This window comes from Sapajus apella, unplaced genomic scaffold (genome assembly GCF_009761245.1).
Source record: "Sapajus apella isolate SASKATOON/1434 unplaced genomic scaffold, GSC_monkey_1.0 scaffold66, whole genome shotgun sequence".
NCBI classification, from domain to species: Eukaryota; Metazoa; Chordata; class Mammalia; order Primates; family Cebidae; genus Sapajus; species Sapajus apella.
Genome location: NW_022437006.1, coordinates 4,328,641 through 4,345,854, shown reverse-complemented (window position 1 = coordinate 4,345,854; position 17,214 = coordinate 4,328,641). Strand labels below are relative to the sequence as shown.

At 38.5% G+C, this 17,214-nt stretch overlaps 1 protein-coding gene and 1 long non-coding RNA gene across 7 annotated transcripts in view; one reads left to right on the top strand and one right to left on the bottom strand.

The window, feature by feature from the left end:
- The window catches only part of LRRK2 (leucine rich repeat kinase 2), a 152,124-nt gene extending 141,973 nt beyond the window's left edge, over positions 1–10,151 (bottom strand). For 3 of the 6 annotated variants that reach the window (XM_032248335.1, XM_032248338.1, XM_032248336.1), the window contains exons 1-3: positions 9,859–10,151; positions 9,495–9,580; positions 2,263–2,372 (exon numbers count right to left, since the gene is read on the bottom strand). In XM_032248335.1, coding sequence (XP_032104226.1) covers positions 2,263–2,372; positions 9,495–9,580; positions 9,859–10,009 — 347 coding nt within the window. In that variant the 5' untranslated portion in view covers positions 10,010–10,151. Of the gene's footprint in view, positions 1–2,262; positions 2,373–9,494; positions 9,647–9,858 lie in introns of those variants that run through there. The other 3 variants (XM_032248337.1, XM_032248339.1, XM_032248340.1) reach the window with 3 other exon arrangements.
- Positions 10,152–10,614: 463 nt separating this feature from the next.
- LOC116530302 lies at positions 10,615–12,384 on the top strand. The gene is made up of 2 exons (XR_004259931.1): positions 10,615–11,022; positions 11,477–12,384. It is a non-coding gene; the product is annotated as an uncharacterized LOC116530302 (long non-coding RNA).
- The last annotated feature ends 4,830 nt before the right edge of the window (positions 12,385–17,214 follow it).

The window sequence follows — 17,214 nt, the reverse complement described above, 5'->3', positions numbered from 1 at the left end:
TTTTTCTTCAGTACTGGAAAGTCTTTGGACGGAAAAAGACTTTGAAAAAAGAGAAATATGTTTTACAATCAGTTTTTGCTGGGAGTGATCTAATATACTCCACTGGAGAGGGCAGTGTATCTATCTTCTTCACAACGGCATTGTTTCTGGCCCAGAGGAGGGCTTAAAAAACATTCAATTAATGGGAGACGAATGACTGAATGAACAAAGTAAGTGAATGAATGAGTGAATTAAATTTCCTATATAAACATTTATGTAATTTAATTTTAACAGTTGGTTTGTACAGGAATATGACTAGATGAGTTTTCCAAACACTCCCTGAGGTTATAGGTTGGCTCATCTTTGGACATCTTGGAAATTCTCAACCAAATCAAGGGACACTTAAAGTTACAATTCCTAATTACTGGTATATTTTGAGTAATTCCTCATCAAATACTGTACACTTTAGAACTGACACATAGAATTACAGAGATTAGATTGGAGAGGAGAACTCCAATTAATTGTAAATATACTCTTTCCAAAACACATCATTTATGTGCTAAAAACAAGAGCAACACATTTATCAAATAAGGGAAAATATATAGGCACAGATATGTTCACTTATGGACAAACACATAGCTCTAATTTGTCTAAACTTATAGCACTACTTGATACTGATAAGCAATACAAACATGTAAAAGGTTTACATAAATTAAATTTTCATAAACCATATACCATTGGAAGCCAAAAATATTCACAATTTCCTTTACTGTGGTAAAGAAAAGTCACATTCAGTATAAAAAAGATTTAAAGTTAATAACAGAAGGTTTTGGGCCAGGCGCGGTGGCTCAAGCCTGTAATCCCAGCACTTTGGGAGGCCGAGGAGGGTGGATCACAAGGTCAAGAGATCGAGACCATCCTGGTCAACATGGTGAAACCCCGTCTCTACTAAAAATACAAAAAATTGGCTGGGCATGGTGGTGCGTGCCTGTAATCCCAGCAACTCAGGAGGCTGAGGCAGGAGAATTGCCTGAACCCAGGAGGTGGAGGTTGCGGTGAGCCGAGATCGCGCCATTGCACTCCAGCCTGGGTAACAAGAGCGAAACTCCGTCTCAAAAAAAAAAAAAAAAAAAAAAAGCAGAAGGTTTTTTGTTTGTTTGTTTTTGAGACAGAGTCTCACTCTGTCACCCATGCTGGAGTGCAGTGGTGTAATCTCAGCTCACTGCAACCTCTGCCTCCCAGGTTCAAGTGATTCTCCTGCCTCAGCCTCCCGAGTAGCTGAGAAGATATTTTAACTGTCAAGAAACAAAGCTATACAAAATGTATTTTCCTGAAAACATATTCTCCAGAAAACATTGTCTTAATTAATTATGGCTAAGGAAGTAGTCTCATCTAAGAAGACATTATGCTGCAAACTGCAAAAACGTAGCTGGTAAAATTGCCATCGAGATTTGGCTGCAGATGTGCTGAAAGGTAATTTCCTCTTTTTGAAAGCCATAGTTTAAACTCACTGTATATATATTAACATATAAATGTACTATTTAAAGATGGTAGAACATCAACTTTCAAATTACTACTTATAGAACTAACTTTTCTCAGTTCCCATATTTTTTAAGAACTAGTGGTTTGTATCAGCTCTATTATTAAAAAGCAAACTGTCTTCATGGTCTAACTTCAAAAGTACTCATCAAAACTCTACAACTTGGCCCAGCACAGTGGCTCATGCCTGGTAATCCCAGCACTTTTGGGAGGCCGAGGCAGGCAGATCATGAGGTCAGGAGACCAAGACCATCCTGGCCAACATGGTGAAACACTCTGTCTACTAAAATACAAAAAATTAGCTGGGCATGGTAGCACATGCCTGTAGTCCCAGCTTCTTGGGAGGCTAAGGCAGCAGAATCTCTTGAACCTGGGAGGCAGAGGTTGCAGTGACCTGAGACCATGCCACTGCACTGGCCTGGTGACAGACCAAGACTCTGTCTCAAAAAAAAAAAAAAAAAAAAAAAGAAAAAATCTACAACTTAATCAGTTGTATAATTGTATGATTATATTATTAAAATAATAACTCCTGACATGTTACCTTACATGTTAGCTTTCTAAATCAAACTTCCGACTTTAAAGCCCTCTATAAATGTAAATCATTGAATCAAGGAAAAATATCTGTATTTTAAAGAATTTTACAAGAGTAGCCTTGAATTGGAAATACAATGTATCAAGGGAAGGTTGTTGTGAGTATAGATAAATATTCAAGGCAGTTTGCTTTTACATATCTATCATACTTACTGGTGAACACCAAGGACTTCCCAATCATTTCCAACATCCTGGGGTCCCATTAAGCTTTGCATTGTACCTGGACAGATTTCTATTAATTTGCATAAAAGTGACCAACCCACCTGAAAACAAGAAAGACATACATTCACGTTTTAAAGAATGTTCATAGAACATACCCAGTCAATCGTGAATCTCTTCATTCTTAGTGAAATAGATGCTTATCTCACTTGTAAATAATTGTCATAAAACAAAACGATATCCTAAAATGTTTACCAAGAAACAAAAGCAAGCCATATCCTTAGGATACATCTTTCTCCAAAAATCATACCAGAAGTGGATACAAAAAACATAATGTTTCTAAATTATGAAGGACATACATACCTATTATCTAAATAAGGCAAAATAAAATAAACTACAAAAAAAAATAGTTTTACAGGTTGTGCCAAGTTTATTAAGTGCAAGAGTGGCTATTGAATCCTTAATTTTTAATCCTTAATCCTTACTTTTTTTTCTTGTTTTTTTTTTGGTTTTGGTTTTGGTTTTGGTTTTGGTTTTGGTTTTGAGATAGGGTCTCACTCTGTCACCCAGAGTGAATTGCAATGGCACAATCATAGATCACTGCAGCCTAGAACTCCTGGCCTCAAGTGATCCTCCCACCTCAGCCTTCCAAGTAGCTGGGACTACATGTATGCGCCACCAAACCCAGCTAATTTTTTTTATTTTTTGTGAAGACAGGGGTATTCCTATGTTGCCCAGGCTGGTCTTGAACTCCTGTGCTCAAGCAGTCCTCCTGACTTGGCCTCTCAAAGTGCTGGAATTACAGATGTGAGCCTCCACACCTGGCCCTTAATAGGTTTTAAGTCATATTTACCAGACAGAATTTCTTCCACATATTTAAAATTTTAGTTATAGAAAAAAAATGAAGTGGCTTAGAATGAAGGATTAGGGGATGCTGGAGATTTTAATGGCAATTTTAAATGGCTGCTCCCCCAAGTAATGAAGCTGGACTAATAGAGGCAATAAATATGGCATTTTAAGCAACTGAAACTACATCTGGTAGGAGAAAAGGCTGTATAATATAGACAGGAGGTAGAACTCCTCAATGACTCCCTCTAGCTTTCTCTTTTTTTTTTTTTTTTTTTTTTTGAGACGGAGTTTCACTCATGTTACCCAGGCTGGAGTGCAATGGCGTGATCTCGACTCACCGCAACCTCCGCCTCCCCGGTTCAGGTAATTCTCCTGCCTCAGCCTCCTGAGTAGCTGGGATTACAGGCACGCACCACCATGCCCAGCTAATGTTTTGTATTTTTAGTAGAGACGGGGTTTCACCATGTTGACCAGGATGGTCTCGATCTCATGACCTTGTGATCCACCCGCTTCGGACTCCCAAAGTGCTGGGATTACAGGCTTGAGCCACCGCGCCCGGCCGCTTTCTCTAGAATTAATTGATAAGGTCTAGAGATCACAGACACCCCTGGTGTAGGCTCTTTCATATTTCACAATAAAGTTTGAACTTATGGATGCATTTTAAGTATATCTTCACTAACTGTTTATATGATGTCAACTTGACTAAGTTGCTCTTTACCTCTGAAAAAAACGGAAAGTCTTGATTTCAAATGAGAGATTAAAATGAACCTACTCTTCCTACTGTAGACTCCTCTCTAAATGTAAAAGATCTTTAATTCCTTCATCATACTATAGAACTATACTTGACATGGTTATAAAAAACAAAAGAGAAAATGCATATATATGTACAATCTAGAGATTAATGGAAAAGTACCTAAGTGTGATGTGTAATAAATACCAATATAATAGCAATACTGAAAGTAAGACTCAGTGTGAGTTGAAATTACTCAGAGAAGAAAATATTACGAAGAGGTAGAACTTGAGCCAGATTTTATAAGAACTGATGAGTGGTGAGGAGAGTAGGCTTGCTTCATGATAAGAAAACTGCTACAGGGAAGAGGCTATTTTGGGATAAGACTGGATGCATAAGTAAAGTTAAATGTTGCAAGGATTTGAATGACAAAGTGAGAAATCTGTATGCATCCAATAAGGAATAATGGCATGAGTTTCTTACGTGTTTATAGGAGTAAACAAGGGGTATGTCAGGAAGATAAAAATGATTACTCAAGATCTTTTTTCAATATTATTTTTGGATCTTTTCCAGATTAAACATAAATCACTTTATTTTGTCATTACTTCCTTTTACATAATTTCAAATTGCTTTAAAAGGCAGCAATTTCTGACAGCTATTTCTACCTATACTATTTAAGTGCTACATCCTCCTCCAGGTAAGCTGAACAGACGTTGACAATCCAGCTGTCATAGAAACCAACTATTTTTGTGCTTTCATAAAATATATCAAGACTTTTTTTCAAACTATTTAAGAAAATAACACTCTGAACAGCTTTTGGTGGTTAAAAAAAAAAAATCATGTAGGATGCCAAACTCATCTCTACACTTACAAAGCTGACTCAAGGAAAAATCCTGTTTTGTTTTGGTTGGTGAAGCAACAGCATCAGTAAGTGCTTTGCAAAAAGATTCAGGCAACTGAGCTCTCCAGCACTACATGGAACTTCTGTGATCAAATAGAATCTCCGGCAGCAAAGCAGAGGTGACAATTGATCCATTAATCTATTCAATTAAAAGCTTATCATTCAAAGAGAGAAGGTCCCCATCCTGCACAGTTACAATACCATTAAACGGGTAGTTTTACTTCATTATAATTATTGTAAAAACTCAAGCATGTAATTAATGCACATCAGGAAAGATTCTAGGGGTTAAAGAAAATTTTTTAGCCAATTCCATCTATTTTTCTTCCCTTCTTCAAAGGCTGAAATTGTGAGAACCAAAAGATGTAAAATTTAGGAGCATAGTGAAAAAATGGGCAGGAAAAGAAACATAACACAGCCTGCCTAATTAGCAATTTTCTAAAGATTGTCGTTTATGAAGAAGCATTAATAAAATATGAAATAAACTTTGAAAATAAAACTGACAGTCTGGAATATCATGTTAAATGGCATCTAGAAACAAACCTTAATCTTTATTTTAAATAGTAATTAAGAATTACTATTAAATTAAGTGAAGGAGTAATTTACCTTAATACCTTAAATTCATCATTAAGAGTTTTTAATTCGGCACTTCCAGCTAATTCAACATATAAAGCATTAAAGGGTACTTACAGTTATTATACTAGCAATATGAAGAAATCTTAAGGAAAAATACTACTTTCAAGTGCGGTATTAAAATGTCAGTTGGAGACTCCTTTCTACATCCCCTTGGTAAGACCAACAATCATTTAAATGGATGTCATTGTACTTAGCATGGCCACAGTATTCGTACCAAATCATTTTGCTTTTTACTAGCTTGCACAAAAAGCTTTTGAATTCAGCAGCCAGTAGACTGTTATGATGGAAACAGAGTTTGAAGGTGTGAGAAGACTTGAGTCTTAGGTCTGTCACAAGCTGTTTGATCCTCAGTGAGAAGCTTACTCTCACTGAGCAATGAGAGTAAAACATCCAGTAAAGTTCCCGAGAGGGCAGTGAGATTTCAGTGAGAATCAAATACCATAATATGCAATGTCCTTTATAGGCTTATACACATGCGGTGCTGCAGTTAATAATTCTGTTCCATTAAATTACCAAATCAAAAGACTATTCCTCACACAGATCAATAGAACAGAATAGAGAACCCAGATAAAAATCCAGGAACTTACAGGCAACTCATTTCCAAAGGTGCCAAAGACAACTTTACATACAGTGGAGAAAGGGCGGTTTCTTTAATAAATAGTGCTGGGAAAACTGGATTATATTGCTAAGCAAAAGAAGGAAACCAGATCCACAGCTTTTACCATATACACAAATCAATTCAAAATGGATTAAAGACTTACATCTCAGACCTGAACCTATGAAACTACTAGAAGTAAACATTGGAGAAATGCTATAGGACATTGGTCAGTGCAATGATTTTTGGGGTAGGACCTCAAAAGCACAGGCAACAACAACCAAAATAGACAAATGGGATGATATCAAGCTAAAAAGCTTCTGCACAACAAAGGAAGTAATCAAGGAAGTGAAGAGACAACCTAAAGAACTGAAGAATCTATTTGCAAACTATGCATTCAACAAAGGATTAACAACCAGAATACAGAAGGAACTCAAAAAACTCAATTAGCAGAAAAAAAAAACTTATTTTTAAATGGACAAAAGATCCAAATAGAAATTTCTCAAAAGGAGACAGGCAAATGGCCAACAAGCATATGAAAAAAAAAATTCCTAAACATCACTAATCATTAGGGAAAGGCAAATCAAAACCACAATGAGATATCTCACCATAGGCAGGCTATTATCAAAAAGACAAAAATAACAAATGCTGGTGAGAATGCAGAGAAAGGGGAATGGTGGTACACTGCTGATGGGAATATAAAGTAGTATGGCCATTAAGAAAAGCAGTATGGAAGTCCCTTAAAAAAATAAAAATAGAACTTGCATATGATCCAGCAATCTAACTGCTGAGTATATATCCAAAAGAAAGATACCAGGTATGGTGACTCACTCCTGTAATCCCAGCACTTTGGGAGGCTAAGGCAGGTGGATTGCCTGAGCTCAGGAGTTCATGACCAGCCTGGGCAACACAGTGAAACCCCACCTCTACTAAAATACAAAAACTTAGCATGCCGTGGTGGCATGCACCTATAGTCCCAGCTACTTGCAAGGCTGGGGCAGAATTGCTTGCACCTGGGAGGCGGAGGTTGCAGTCAACCGAGATCATGCCACTGTACTCCATCCTGGGTGACAGAGTGAGATTCTGTTTCAAATAAATAAATAAATAAACATCAGTATATCAAAGATATGTCTTAACTTCCATATTTATTGCAGCACTGTTCACAATAGTTAAGATACAAAATCACCTTATAAGTCTATCAACAGATTAACAAAGAAAATACGGAGGCCAAGGCAGGGGGATTCCTTGAGGACAGGAGTTTGAAACTAACTTGGGCAACATAGCAAGACTCCATCTCTACAAAATGTAAAAAAAGATTAAAAAAAAATTAACCGAGTATGGTGGCACATGTTTATACTCCTAGCTACCTAGGAGGCTGAGGCAGGAGGACTACTTGAGCCCAAGATTTCAAGCCTGCAGTGAAGCAGAGTGAGACCCTGTCTCTAAATTAATTAGTTAATTAAAAATAAAAGAAAATGTGGTATACATACACAATGGAACATTATTCAGTCATACAAAATGAAATCCTGTCATTTGTAACAGCCTGGGGGGGACTGGAGATCATTAGGTTAAATTAAATAAGCCAGGCACAGAAATAAAATATTGCATATTCTCACTCATATGTAGGAGCTGAAAAGGTGGATCTCACTGAGGGAGAGAGTAGAATGGTGGTGACCAGAGGCTGGGAATGAAAGGATGGGGAGGGATGAAAGAAGGTGGTTAATGGGCACAAAAATATAATTAGATAGAAGCAATAAGTTCATATGCAATAGTATAGTAGGGAAATTACAGTTAATAATTTATTGCATATTTCAAAAGAGCTAGAAGAAAGGAATTGTAATGTTGCCAACACAAAGAAAAATGTTCCAGGTGATGGATATTCCAGTTACCGTGATTTGAACATTATATATTGTATACATATATCAAAATATCCTACGTAACCCCAAAATATATATAACTATGATATATCAAAAAATGAATTAATTAATTACTTTTAAAAAGACTCTTCCTTGTTTTCCAGCATACTTTGCCTCTGGTAATCTCTTGGCAGAAATATTGAGTGACACTCATAACTACTCTAGACAAGTGTGCCCAGGCTTGAGCAATTTCTAAATTAAGAATTCGGTGGTGAGGATGTTCCAGGCACTCTTGGGTTCTCAAGTCTAGCACTGCCTTTATCTGGACCCTGTAAACCAAAGCCTACCCAGGTTCTGACTGTCCTGAGTGGTATCAAGCAGGAGTGACTCTACCAAGTACACAGTCTAGGGAATGAAGGTGGCCAGAATCAGGCACTTCTGAACACCAAAGCAGAGGCAAGGAAGAAGGGATGATGTGAGTGCCGGGCAGGAAACACAATACGCCAGTGCCCAAAGAGTGACTCATATTCCACAGGCAAAATTCCGACTTTGAGTCTTAAAAGAACAGCATCTTTATTATGCCTCCATCTTTTCTTGGTTTGGTTTTGATATCAGCAGGAAAATCTATAATAGTCAGATGGATAATATTTCACAGTTGAAAACAAATTAAAATATTTCTTCCAGATATAAATGTCCTCGTATCAAAGAAGCTAGATGGTTCACCCAGACTAGATACAGCTAGCTACAGCGATAATCATGAAGATAAAGATAAACGCACACCGATTTAAAGATTGACATGTCTTACATCTGTCAAGCTTCGCAAGTGTTAAGAAACATTGGCTTACTGACTCCACCTCCGTGGCATTCAAAGTTCAATTCTCTTTCTCTGCATGAGTTAACATGTAGATGACAAAACTGATTTCAGTTCCCCAAAGTGCTTCAAAGGAAGTTATCACCTTGGCCTATAATTTCGTTTTGACTGGAAATCATTCTTAATTACCATTTTAAGGCCCCCTTTAAAAAACATATCCAAGGTATTTAGCAAATTTCTGAGTTTCCAATAGTACATACTGTGAAAGTTTCACTTTTACATGCCTTTTATATGACAACAGTTGCAAACTATGAGGAACTCATAAGACATCACTTTCTTTAGAGACCACAAGGTATACAATAACTGAAGGCTAGAAATCTGTCTTAGAGTTAAAAAAAAAAAAATGCTGAGCTCTACAACAGTTTGCCAGTGACTAAGTTGCATCTTATCACCATTAGTTATTCCCCTTTTCCAAAATGTTCATAATTCTTTCATCTAAGACACGCCCTACATTGGGAAGATTCTTGGAATAGTCAGATCTAAACACTAATGAAGTCATCTTGCCAATAACGGGACTAAACCCGAAACCATTTTTATCCCCCTTCTACACTATCCATATTGTGAGTTTTAAAAAGTTACCTCTGAAAGACACTCAGGGAACACGTACTGGGGCCCTTGACCAGTTTACATTGTCTAATGATTTAACAATGTTGCCATCTTAAAATCAGTCAGAGGTTCCTCAGGCCAAATTTCGGGAATAACAAAGAACTCCCCGGTATATAACACTGCCAGGAAAATGTCTCCTTCCAAACAGAAGGGGGAATGAGTTGAAGTGAAAACAATGCCTTTACCTGCTGCACACTCGCGACTCCCATATACGAGTCCAAGACGATCAACAGAGGCACGTGGATATTTTTGCCTTGAAATAACTTGGAGGCTGGAAAACAAGGCGGTGGGGAAAAGAAGCAAAGTCACAATCCACAGCACCCCTCTTCCTTTAAGTCTGAAAAAGGGAGAAAAGTCAAAAAGGTGAACGCAAGACCTCTCTGGAATTCTCAACTCCTCTCAGCCCTAAGAAAAGGATATGGGAGTTTGAGGCTCCTTAAGAGAGTCCGGGTTTGAGCAGCGCCAAGGGAAGGAGGACAAAGTTTGCAAAAGTGAGGAGGGGGTGAAAGTTTGCAAAAATAAATGCACAGTTTCCTTGCAAGTGATTACCGTGCTCGGAGTACGTGAACACCAGCAGATCCTCCAGGATTTGGACCAGCGTTTCTATCTGTTTTCCTTCCTGGACGTTGTTCAGCCTGACTATTAACTTCTTCAGAGTTTCCTCGTCCTCCTCGCACCCCTGACTGCCGCCACTAGCCATGGTGGCCCCAGCTTCCAGCCCGCAGCCCTCCCAGCACGAACGTCCGCTACTCCGGGAACCTGCAGGGGCGCCGGCCAGGGCTTCCCGGGGGCGAGCGCAGCTCCCCTCACCGCCCGCAGCCTGCGCTTCCCGCGGGCCCCATCGGCACCCACGCCCGCCTGTTTATGAGGAAGGCGGCGGCTCCCCGCCCCCGCTGCCCTCCCTCTCCGGAGCCCTCCTGCTCGGCTTCCTCCTCCCCCACCCAGGCCCCCAAAACGAGCTCAGGGGCCTGCCCGAGGCTCGGGGGAGGCGACGGGCCTCCCAGAACGCTGACAGCGGCCGAGCGGCTGCTGGAGCCGGGCCTGGCCGGGATGACCGTGACCGTGGCCCCCACGCCCGCCTAAGCCGGACCCCGGGCTGGCGCCGCCTCCTGGGACCAGATTCCACCCCAGCGGCGGCGCGGCTGGGAGACGCGCAGGAAAAAAACTGACTGGGCGGACTCCGCCGAGGCCCCAGGCCCCGAGCCCCGCAGCGGAGGCGCGCAGTGCGCAGCCCGGCCGGCCACCCTCCGCTACCCGCCAGCCGGGGTTCCTGAGGCCCCACGGAAGGCCTGGGAACTGGGAGCAGGAAAAGATGAAAGCCGCCTATCTCCAGATCTAAGAATAGAAATCAGGGCGTTGGGAAAACAGGACACCTCCCAGATGGCCCCTTTTAGGAAAACATTCTCTTTAGAGTTCCCCCTATAGGGAGTAGAGTAATTTCCCCCAAAGGATGGAGAGAGAGGTTAGCTAACAAAACTTGCCCGCTACTGACTTTTTTATGATTGTGGTGACTGTTCGTGGGAGAGGAAATAAACATTGTTTCTTTGTGAGTTATCTGAAGCTCTGGTCACCACAAGGCCACTAAATTAACTTTTGGAAATGTGAGTTGCTCTAGGCAGGATCCTGATGGTTGGGACACCAGAATAATAATCAGCTTTCAGAGCTATTAGAACCAAGACGAAGAACAGGGTACATTAAATGAAAGGTAAAAAGGTGAGAGAAGTAAACCTAAGTACTTCTGGTATTCAGAATTACTTATGAGTGTCTATCACCCCCAAGTTTTTTTTTTTTTTTTTTTTTTTTTTTTTTGAGACGGAGTTTCGCTCTTGTTACCCAGGCTGGAGTGCAATGGCACGATCTCGGCTCACCGCAACCTCCGCCTCCTGGGTTCAGGCAATTCTCCTGCCTCAGCCTCCTGAGTAGCTGGGATTACAGGCACACGCCACCATGCCCAGCTGATTTTTTGTATTTTTAGTAGAGACGGGGTTTCACCATGTTGACCAGGATGGTCTCGATCTCTTGACCTCGTGATCCACCCGCCTCGGCCTCCCAAAGTGCTGGGATTACAGGCTTGAGCCACCGCGCCCGGCCTCACCCCCAAGTTTTTTTGCTTTTGTTTTTTGATGCTTGTTTGTTCTGTTAAGTACCTAAGTAGCGTGTTTTCTAGGAGGAGAAACCTAGCAAGAACATTGTAGACAAGGCTAGGCAAAGATGATGTATCCTTCAGGTGATGTGTCTGTCCTCAAGTTCATCTACAAAGAAGAGGACTGGGCTGGAAGTTAGTACTTCACAACTTTTGATTTGTTTTCACATATGTTACTTCAATCCTGATGACAATTCTGAAACGGATAAAACTGCTACTATGTATCCTTCTTTCACTAATGAGGAAATTGAGATTTGGAGTTGATAAGTGAAGAGCTTTGCTGGAGTCACACAGATCGGAAGTTGAGAGCCAGGATTTCAACCCAGGCTAATCTCAAAACACCAGGTAGGAGGTTCTTCATACTCTACCACTTTAATAAGAATGCTCTAGACTTTGTTAATTCATTTAGATTAGTAAGATAGCAAATTCCTACTCAACCTGGAATTGGGTCTATATCTTATTGTTGTAGAGTCTTCAACTTTCGCAGAGACTTGCTGAAATATTTACAGGTGAAATGATAGAATAGTTAGGATTTGTTTCAAAGTCATCCAGTGGTGGAGGAAAAGATGAAATGTGTGGAAGTAGAGATAATAACAACAACTTTTGAACTGGTAATTGTTGAAGATAATGAGATGGGTTCATGAGGTCTGTTACTGCTATTCTGTCTGTATAAAATTTGCCATAATTTAACAAAAAACTCCCAATCTTAATATTTATCATACCTACAGTATATTCTTTTCTAAGTTGTTTCTGACCTTGTTTCAATTTCTGATGAGTTAATCAGTGTCTCAAATATTTCTGGGAATTCTCCATCTCATGCATTCCTTCTGTTCCTCTGCATTAGTTTCTCCCTTCCTATTCTACTGAATTACAACCTTGCAAGAAATTAAAACCTACCTCCCTTCAAAAAGGAAAATAAATCTAAATTAAAAGATGTCTCCTAATTTCCACAATTTATTAATCGATCTATTGCCTATTTATCATCTACTTTATATTAGCCAGACTGTGAGAAGGCAATATGAAAATATGAATTCTCTGTTGGGCGCATTCTCCCATGAACTACTGCAGTGTTAAGGCAAAGCATTCTCTTAGCTTTCAAAAATGTTTAATTGATTGCAAAAATTCCAAGATTGATCAACTCTTCAGGTAGTTAACAAAACAGAAAATGAAGATCACAGGCACAAATTTATGATTGAAGCAGTGTTCAGTGGAGAATAAAATGTTGCTAGAACATTTGGCTACATTCCTGAAAAAAAAATAATAAAACTGACAATACTAATTACAGCAAACCTCAAAACAAACTCCAGACAGATTAAAAAGTTAAAAATAATTTCAAAAAGAAAATATAATTGTTATTTAATCTTGAATAATAAAACATAAAACAAGAAAGAAATCACATAAGATTGGTATATGTGACTCCATCAAATTTAAATTTTCTGCAGTCAACAAAAAAAATACCCATTAATGAAACTAAAAGTCAAATGGCAAACTGGAAGAAATAAGTTGTAATAACATATGATGAAACACAATTTGCTTTCAACGTTCAAAAGTTCTTACAAATCACTGGGAGGATGGTATTATGCCACAGATAGACCAGGGAAAAAAAATAGTAAAGTAAGGTTTTCAACAGGAAATTCACTCTGAATGACCAATAACTATTTTTTAAATGTCATAATTATAAAAAATTGTGTTCATAAACATGAGCAACATACAAGTATAAAGTGTAATTGTGTGTGTGTATAATGACAAGAGAGAAACCATGAAAATAAATCTAGCAAATATTTACAAAACCTTTTTAAATAAATTATTGAACTATGTTAATAGGCATTAAAAAGGCATGAATAAATGGATAGTACATATTAATGAATGGGAAAATTAAATATCAAAAAGATGTCAATTCTCCATAAAGTAATAAAAAACAATGCAAGATTAGTGAAATTCTTAACAACATTTACATACATTTCAGCAAGATCAAAAGCCCTAATATAGACTAGACACTTTTGAAGAAGGACAAGATAAGAGAATTTCCATCTTGGAATGTCAGTTGACATCCAATTGACATTCATTCAGAGTATGTAGTAGCCTTTCTCTATCAATTTCCTAAGAGGGAAAATGTACCCCTATGGTGAAAGAGGGGAACCCTGAAAGCACAGAGTTTACCCAGCAGGCAGTCTTTCTATGAATTAGAAAATGGTGCCACTCCTTCAAGGTAGATACAGCTTTGTGTCTGGGTATATCAAGCAAGATTTGGATTTCAGTCTCTACCCATTTCTTCATCCTGGTGTTGTTATGGAGGACACAATTTGTACAATATAGGAAGCATTATATCTTTATGAAACTATAGAAATTAATTGGCATGTTATTGACACAGCTATACAAAATGACCAAAGAGTAAAGAAAACCCAGAAATACATCTTTACATATATAGAAATGATATATGAGAGATGTTACATTGTGTACCAGTGGGGAAAAAAAGGGCAATTTGATAAATGAATCTGAGCCCACTGCTTGCGGAAAAAGCATCAAATGATATGCCTACCTCACACCATATTAAAAAACAAATTCCACATAGATTGAACATTTTTGTATAAAAAAATGAAAATCAGCCAGGCACAGTGGCTCACACCTGGAATCCTAGCACTTTGGGAGACCGAGACAGGCTGATCACCGGAGGTCAGAAGTTCTAGCCAGCCTGGCCAACATGGTGAAACCCTGTCACTACTAAAACTACAAAAATTAGCCAGGCATGGTGGCACATGCCTGTAATCTCAGTTACTGGGGAGGCTGAGGCAGGAGAATTGCTTGAACCCAGGAGGTGGAGGTTGTAGTGCGCTGATATTGCACCACTGCACTTCAGCCTGGGTGCAGAAGTGAGACTCCATCTCAAAAAAATAGAAAAAAAAATTTGAAAAAAAGATAGAAAAGTATCTGACATGCAGAGGGAAAAACCAAGACAAAAATTACTGTTCAGGCAAGGCATGGTGGCTCACACCTATAATCCTAGCACTTTGGGAAGCTGAGGTGGGAGACTTACTTGAGGCCAGGAGTTAAGACCATCCTGGGCAACATAGAGAGACCGTGTCTCTCTATGTCTCTATAAAAAATTTACAAATTAACTAGGTATGGTAGTGTGTGCCAGCAGTCCTAACTTCCTAGGAAGCTGAGGCAAGGGGATCACTTGATCCCAGGAGTTGCAGGTTACAGTAAGCTATGATTGTGCCACTGCACTCCAGCTGGATGGACAGAGCAAGGCCCTGTCACTAAATTAAAAAATAAAATAAAATCACAGTTCACAAAGAAAAAAATTATTAAATTTAGAGACACTGAAATTTAAGACTAAGTATACAAAAGACTCAATCAACAAAGTTAAAAGATGACCATAGATTGGAAGGTTTTTGCAAAGCATATAACAAATAAAAGTTAATAAGAAGAATATATAAAAAGAACTATCACAAATTATAAAGGAAAATATAAGTAGCCTAGTTTTTATATAAGTTTCAAAAATATAGCTGGGCACAGTGGCTCATGCCTATAATCCCAGCACTTTAGGAGGCCGAGATGGGCAGATCACTTGAGGCCAGGAGTTCAAGACCAGCCTGACCAAAAACCCTGTCTCTACTAAAAATACAAAAATTAGCCAGTTATGAGGGTGCGTGCCTGGAATCCCAGCTACTTGGGAGGCTAAAACAGAAGAATTGCTTGACACAGGAGGCAGAGGTTGCAGTGAGCCAATATTGCATGACTGTACTCCAACCTAGGCAATAGGGTGAAAATTTGTCTAAAAAAATTATATTTATAAATATATATATTTATATTTATATAATTATATATATTTATATTTATGTAATTATACATATACATACATATATATATATATATATATATATATATATAGCAATATGTAAAAGAGGAAAAGCCAATAAACTTAATAAACCGGTAAAAGTATAAATCAGAGCAAGCACCTTGCAGAGCAAATGGCAAAATCTAGGAAAGCTGATATGTCTATTCTATGACCTGACATTTTTACTCTAGGGCTATTTCTTAGAGAAATTCTCGAATGTACATAAGGACATTTATGTAAGACTCTTCAGTGTATCATTTTTTGCTTATAATGAAAATGTAGACCATATGAATATCTATCAACACATAAAGTGCATATATTCATATAATGGACTTTTATAAATCTGTGAAAATTATTGAACTACAGCTCCATTTCAATGTGGCTAAATAGCAAAAATTGTAATACTGGGCTTTTAAAAAGTTGCAGAGGATACATATAGCATGATGTCAGTACTCCAATGCTATAAAATACACAAGATTTTATATACTTTAGGGATATATATGTATGTATATAAATTATGCTTGGGAATAATATTTACCAAATTCTAGCTAGTGGTTATCTCTGGGGAGAAGAAAGAAGAAATTTACCTGGGAAGGATATTTTATTGACTGCAAGTGTATCTGTAACTTTCCTTCTCTTTAAGCTTGTCGTTAGGTACATGGGTATTTATTAAATTATTACCCATATTCTGTTTCTACCTTATTTAATAATAAAAATAATTAAACATATGTTCAACTTCACTGGTGCTCAAGGTAATACATTAACAAATTAACCCTTTTCATTCACCAAATTATTAAAGAAGTCTTTGAAATTTCAGCAGGAGTTTCTTATGAGGAAATGATAAATTGTTCACGATATATGGGAAAACAATGTCATAAAATTCCAGAATTTTGATTCAAGTTTTCCAAAAACACCCAAAAAAGGGTTATGCCTAATAAAACTACTGAAAGTAGATAAAGCACACACATAACAATAGTTTGTGCTAAATGATCACATAAACAGTCAATTAAAGTAGTTTTTTGTTTTTTTGGTTTTTTTTTTTTTTGAGACAGAGTCTCACCCTGTCACCAGGCGCCAGGCTGGAGTGCAGTGGCACAACGTCGGCTCACTGCAACCTCCGTCTCCTGGGTTCAAGCAATTCTCCTGCCTCAGCCTCTGAGTAGCTGGGACTACAGGCATGTACCACCACGCCCAGCTAATTTTTTTGTATTTTTAGTAGAGACGGGGTTTCACCATGTTGGCCAGGATGGTCTCGATCTCTTGACCTTGTAATTCACCCACCTTGGCCTCCGAAAGTGCTGGGATTACAGGCGTGAGCCACCGTGCCTGGCCTAAAGTAGTTTTATGTATGTGTTATATACTGCATTCTTACAATAAAATGAGCTATAGAAAAAAATGCTATTAAGAAAATTATAAGGAATTTTAAAAAGTACTGTTTATTAAGTGAAAAGGGATCATCATAAGGTCTTCATCGTCATCATCTTCACATTGAGTTGGCAGAGGAGGAGGAGGAGAAGCAGGACTTGGTCTTGCTCTCGCAGGGGTGACAGAGGTAGAAAAGGTAGAGAAGGAACAGGAAGCACACTAGTGAAGACATCTAAGGCTTATGCATGGAGCTACACAGTTCAATCTCATATTGTTCAAGGGTCAACTGTACTTCACTGATAACTGAAAATTCCATGAAGGCATCCTGGATTTTTTTCTATACCAACTCAAACATGTTCTGGCACACAGAAGCCATTAGAGGAATAGTTGTTACTTAGATGAATAACTGAATGAAATGATCTTCCCAAAGGCATCACTAAGAGCCAGAACCATACTGTGTGATGCCAGTTTCCCAGTCCAAACTTTTTCTATTACTTTATCGTTCTTAGGTAAGTTTCATTAAACCAGAGATAAGCTATTAAATCACTGAAACTGC